We start from the raw sequence: 5,686 nt of genomic DNA on the forward strand, positions 1-5,686 counted from the left end.
AAGTCGCCCTGGTTGCCAGACCTGTTGCTATTACAGTTTAGGTCTTATGTTCTTTCTAAGAAAAGCAGCTGCTCAGATCTATGTTCTGGAATAGTTTGGAACCTCAGAAGCAGCCCTGGGCTTCGGTGTGGTGCCCATGATCCTGTACGTGGCCAGCACCCATTTAATTTGGATCCCTGTAACCCCCTCCAAAGACCCTCAGCTTCCACCTGAAAGCTGCTGCCCAGCCTCCTCCCCAGCCACTGTACTAAAGGTAGAAACCATCCCAGGAGATGGCTCAGCAGGTAGAGGTGCTTGCCCCCTAGCCTGATGACCTGAGTTCAAACTCCAGGCCTCACATGGTAAGAGCAAACTGACTCCCACAAATACCCTCTGGGAGAAAATTAGAAACAGGCAGTGTCCTTCCTAAAATGCTGAGCTCTGCCTCTCCCTTAATTCGTATCCCTGATTGAGTAGCATGGGTACAGGGTATCTCATTCAAAGTACTGACTTTAATACTAAAACTCAGAGCTCTCGGATAATCATGGACTGGTTTCTAGTAGTGAGAGTAGCATTCACTAAGACCTTGCTGTGTGCCAGGAACAGGGATTGGTTATTTTTCCTCTGTTAACCATAGGAAACTCTATGAAATAGATGAAGTTATCTTCACTTTACAGACATCCTGGGCTTCTGAAGAGATTAAGCGGTGTCACTTGCATTAGGTCAGCTGGGTTGGAGAGCTGGGAGTAGAAGCCAGGTTGCCTGCCTTCCAATCCTGTGCTGAACCACCACGGCGGGAGTGCTAAGTGTGCAGTCACCAGTTGTCTGGGGAGGAGGTCTGAATCCCCTCCTGGTTTCCTTGGTGTTCATATTTCTCTCTTTCATCGGGGGCATGCTCTCACACAGGAAGCTCTCTGTGTTCCTGACGGTGACCATCTGCCTGCTGATTTTCTCCCTCACCATCTTTTTCCTGTATCCACGGTCTATTGTTGTGCATCCTGTAGGCCTCAACTCCTCCGAGGTAGCCTTCGATAAAACTCATGTACAGCTCAACATGACGGTACGTGCTAGCTGCTCCTCATCTCACCCCTACTTTCTTCCCCAAAACACCTCTATGTAACCTATAGTATAGGTACCAAGGATCTTCTGGTATGCAGAAGATGCTGAGGCGGGCTGGAGAGATGGCTTGGAGATTAAGAGCACTGACTGCTCTTCCAGAGGTCCTGAGTTCAAATCCCAGCAACCACATGGTGGCTCACAACCATCTGTAATGGGGTCTGATGCCCTCTTCTGGTGTGTCTGAGGACAGCTACAATGTACTTACATATAATAAATAAATAAATCTTTTAAAAAAAAGAAGAAGATGCTGAGGCAACATGAGCTCCATAGGAAGTGGTATGGGATCAGGACTCTGAATAGCAGAGGGTCAGAATCTAGACCAGATCAATCATAGGGAGGAATTGAGATGTCCAGGGATAAAAATAGAGAGAAATGGAGCAGAGGAAAACTGGATACTGAAAGGCTGGAGAAATGGTTTAGCAATTAAGACCTCTGGCTGTTCTTCCAGAGGACCCAGCTTCAATTCCCCACATCCATATGACAATTCCAAGTGATTTGACATCCTCCCGCAGAAATGCATGCAGGCAATACAATTAAATCATTGAAAAACAAAAAAACAAAAAACTGGCCAGGTAGTGGGGTGGTGGCACACACCTTTAATCCTAGCACTCAGGAGACAGAGGCAGGCATATCTCTGAGTTCAAGGTTAGTCTGGTCTACAAGAGTGAGTTCCAGGACAGTCAGGGCTACACAGAAAAACCTTGTCTCAAAACACACACACACAATGTGGATCCTGAGCCATCAACTTTGATGTAGGTTCTCACTGTGTTGCCTAAGTTGGGTCTTAAATTCCTGGATTCAGGTGATCCTCTCAGTCTCCAGAGTCACTGAGCCTGTAGAGGTGCACCTCAGAACCCAGCCCCAAATGACCTTTGCCATTAAGAGTCTTCAGAGTCCTTTGTGCCTGAGGCTCAAAAGGGTAGGATGTGACTCAGACCAAAGAGATGTTTAGTGCAGATGTTTGTGTTCATCCACCGGGAGCCATCGGCACCATTTGTTCTCTGAAGTGGAAACTTGAGGGGTCTTTGGAAAGTGGTTGGATGGCGTTTTGCTGGGGCAAACTCGTGAAGGAATGTTTGGTTAAAGTGGACACAGGTGTGAAAGGCTAAGGTCGACTCATGAAGGACTGTTTTCACTGAAGCAGATACGGGAGAGAGGATGTTCTGCTAAAGCACACATGAAAGCACACATGATGAAGGATCCTTTGCTAACAACACGCATGTGCTGGTCCGCTTTACACTGTGTAGTTGAGTTGCATTTGTCAGGACTCCATAGAGAGAAATGCACCAAAACACTTCTGGTGGTGTGCTGCAGTTTCTAGCCACTTCCGAGGACTCGGGCTGATTGGATACAGGTGCTGAGGCAAGACACATGGAGGACATGTGATGTTTGGATTGTAGAAATAGGACTCCACTGAGTGACAGAGGCTGAGCTTAGCTTGCCGGTACAGCTAACTGTGCAATGCTTGTGGGTCTCGAGTCTTTGCTGATCTTCGCTTCCCTGAGAGAAACACAGGCAAGAACTTCTCCTGGTGTTCCTGTTGGTCCCTCCTGCTGACTCTAATCAAAGCTGAGGCCCGACTGTCTCTGCTAGGTCATGTCACCACTGTTGCTAACTCGACTCTACCGAACTGGACTGCTGGTGCTTCCATGAAGAGTTTGCAAGTGGATTGAGCTGCTGCTGTTGCTAACCTATGAACTGAACTGCTGATTTCCAGAAACACAGATGGGAGTTGCTCCAAAGTATCTTTTTTTTTTTTTAAGAATTTTTTATTTTATTTTATATGAGTACACTGTAGCTGTCTTCAGACACACCAGAAGAGGGCATCAGATCCCCATTATAAATGGTTGTGAGCCACCATGTGGTAGCTGGGAATTGAACTCAGGACCTCTGGGAGACCAATTAGTGCTCTTAACCACTGAGCCATCTCTCCATCCCCACCCCACCCCCAAGAACCTTTCTAAACAGGTCTACTTCCTCTGTATCGTTGTTTTCCACTACTTCTGGTGGATAGTGGGCTACAAGGGAGGTTAAAGTGTTTAAGAACCATCATTAAAAATAAGTTTTGAAAAAAATTGAAATGACGCTTCTCCTTGCTGTCATTTCCAGAATGTCCTGAACATCTCCAACAGCAACTTCTACCCCATCATGGTGACACAGCTGACGGCCGAGGTGCTCCATCAGGCCTCTGTGGTAGGGCAGGTCACCAGCAGCCTCCGTCTGCACATCGGCCCTTTGGCCAGTGAGCAGGTAACTGCCCTCTTCCGGGCCAGCCCTACACATAGGCCTGTAATGTGGTAATGAGGAGGGGGCAGCCTGAGGTGCAGCTAACCTTGTGCCTCTTTGGTTGACAGATGCCTTACGAAGTTGCAAGCAAGATTTTGGATGAAAACACATAGTGAGTACCCTTTAGTCTCCTCTCCCCTACCCTTTCTTGGTTTAAAAGCCCAGTTAGTATTCAGTGACGGGCTGGTGAGGCTAAGGTGTTTGCCACCATGACCCGAGTTTAATCTTCCAGTCTCGCATGATAGGAAGAGAAAGAGAACCCACTCCCACAAAGTGTCCGTTGATATCCACACAGATGCCATTACTTGAGTGTGCCTACACTCAATGCCTTTTTTTTTTGTTTTTTGAGACAGGGTTTCTCTGTGTAGCCCTGGCTGTCTTGGAACTTGCTCTGTAGACCAGGCTGACCTCAAACTCAGATCTGCCTGCCTCTGCCTCCCAAATGGTTGGATTAAAGGTGCAAGTTGCTGCTGCCACCCAACAACTAAGTATTTTTAAATTTTAAAACCATCCCTTACTCAGGGGCCTGCCTCAGGACTGCCCTCTTGTGGCTAGGACTGCAATGTGCAAGGGTAAAAGTCCACAGCCTCTTCCTGTTGGACCTAGATTAGAATAACAAGGTGGAATTTTGTTAATCTTTATGTAAGTTGGACTCTGAATCTCTGGGGAAGAATAATGTCTAGTTTTCTGCCAAGGGGGAGGTCAGCATGTTCCTGGGCCAGGAGGCCAGGCTCATCCTAGAGAATAAGGGTTAAGAGTGACATCTTAACGGGCTCCTGATGGGAGGCAAGAAAACGTATGCATCGTGACTCCCTCTTTGAGTTTCCTGGTCATCTGCTCACTATAAAACAAAGCTCAATGTTCTCTCTCTCAGCAAAATCTGTACGTGGTCGAAAATCAGGGTCCACCATATTCTTTTGACTATCCAGTAAGTATGGTGGGGAACTCCCATGTCCTCACTCCCACCTCAGTCTCACCTCAGTTGTATTACACAAAGTAGAGAAAGAGCCCTGGTAGCTGATATCATGAGTCTTTGTTAGCTCCAGAGATTAGCAAATCCCGGGACCTCTTCCAGATCTTACACAGATCTTGCTTATGCTGGAGCTTCCAGAACACAGGCGCGGGGACAGCGGCCTCAGAGCAGGGAGCAGAAGGAAGTGGGAGGGAGATCCTTAGGGATCCAGCCTCACACACACAGTAGAACCAGGCCAAAGCTGTGCTTTCCCTCCCAGACTTTACAACAAGCCCTACTTCTTCTCCAGGGGTTCTCTGACCTGCTCCTACCTGAACCACCCACAGCAGCTGCCCTTTGAGAACTTTGAGTATGTGGACTGCAGAGAGAACGTGTCAGGGCCCCACCTGGAGCTCCCTCGCCCAGCCTGATCCAACTGCTGCCCCTCTACTCCCGGCGCCTGCAAGCTGGTCTGCAGCTCGGCTCCATGGAGCTTAAGAAAAGACTATAGTGACTTTGTTGAAAGAAAAGTCCTGCTTTTGTCTGTGCCATCCCCTACCCGCCTCCCCACATGGAGTTTCTGTAACGTCGTAGTCCCTGAGTCCTCAGATCCCCAGGAGTCATTTCTGATGACTGTCTGTCTTCATGAAGACATGATGTCACATCATCATGGTCCGTGTGGAGGAACGGCTAACTTGGCCTGGTCTTGGGACTCAGTGTGTTGGTTACCCAGCCCCACCAGGTCTTCAGTTGAAATGAAGAGAAAACTGTAGTTTTATCTAAACTTTGCAGCATAGATGGATCTTTTTCAGGTTTTCCTCTCAGTAATAAGTGGCTTTCGGGATATGCAATGCTGTCTCCAAGGTCTTCTTAGGTGACTATAAATGTTCTCCTATGCTTTGGTCATGTGATAATGGTGATGGCCTGCTTCTCTCAGGAAGTGGTGGACAGTAAGGTCCTCATTCTTCTTGGTTTGGGAAACTTTAGTGTGGTCTTTACAGCAGAAGCCAAGTAGCTGAGGAGAAGCCATCTGGTCTACCCTAGAGCAAAGGCAGGGCCATTTGAAAAGGCATTTATTTATCTATTTATCTTTAAATATTTATTTTTATTTATTTTTTTAGAGATCCATTTATTTTATATGTAAGTACACTGTAGCTATCTTTAGACACACCAGAAGAAATCTCATTACAGATGGTTGTGAGCCACCATGTGGTTGCTGGGAATTGAACTCAGGACCTCTGGAAGAGCAGTCAGTGCTCTTAACCGCCGAGCCATCTCTCTAGCTCCAAAAAGGTATTTAGTGAAGGAAAGTTTCTAAGCCCATTGGAGTGGACACGGGTAGAACAGGCA

At 47.4% G+C, this 5,686-nt stretch overlaps 1 protein-coding gene across 1 annotated transcript in view; it reads left to right on the forward strand.

Annotated features, from left to right (window-relative positions):
* TMEM106A (transmembrane protein 106A) overlaps nucleotides 1-5,049 on the forward strand; it is a gene marked incomplete at its 5' end in the record, with an annotated part of 6,164 nt that extends 1,115 nt beyond the window's left edge. The window contains 5 exons of the mRNA XM_080922452.1: nucleotides 816-1,039; nucleotides 3,208-3,348; nucleotides 3,453-3,496; nucleotides 4,259-4,312; nucleotides 4,647-5,049. Coding sequence (XP_080778578.1) covers nucleotides 816-1,039; nucleotides 3,208-3,348; nucleotides 3,453-3,496; nucleotides 4,259-4,312; nucleotides 4,647-4,767 — 584 coding nt within the window. The 3' untranslated portion in view covers nucleotides 4,768-5,049. The remainder of the gene's footprint in view (nucleotides 1-815; nucleotides 1,040-3,207; nucleotides 3,349-3,452; nucleotides 3,497-4,258; nucleotides 4,313-4,646) is intronic.
* Nucleotides 5,050-5,686: the final 637 nt, after the last annotated feature.

The sequence above is a fragment of the Micromys minutus genome (genome assembly GCF_963924665.1).
Source record: "Micromys minutus genome assembly, chromosome: 10".
Taxonomy (NCBI): Eukaryota; Metazoa; Chordata; class Mammalia; order Rodentia; family Muridae; genus Micromys; species Micromys minutus.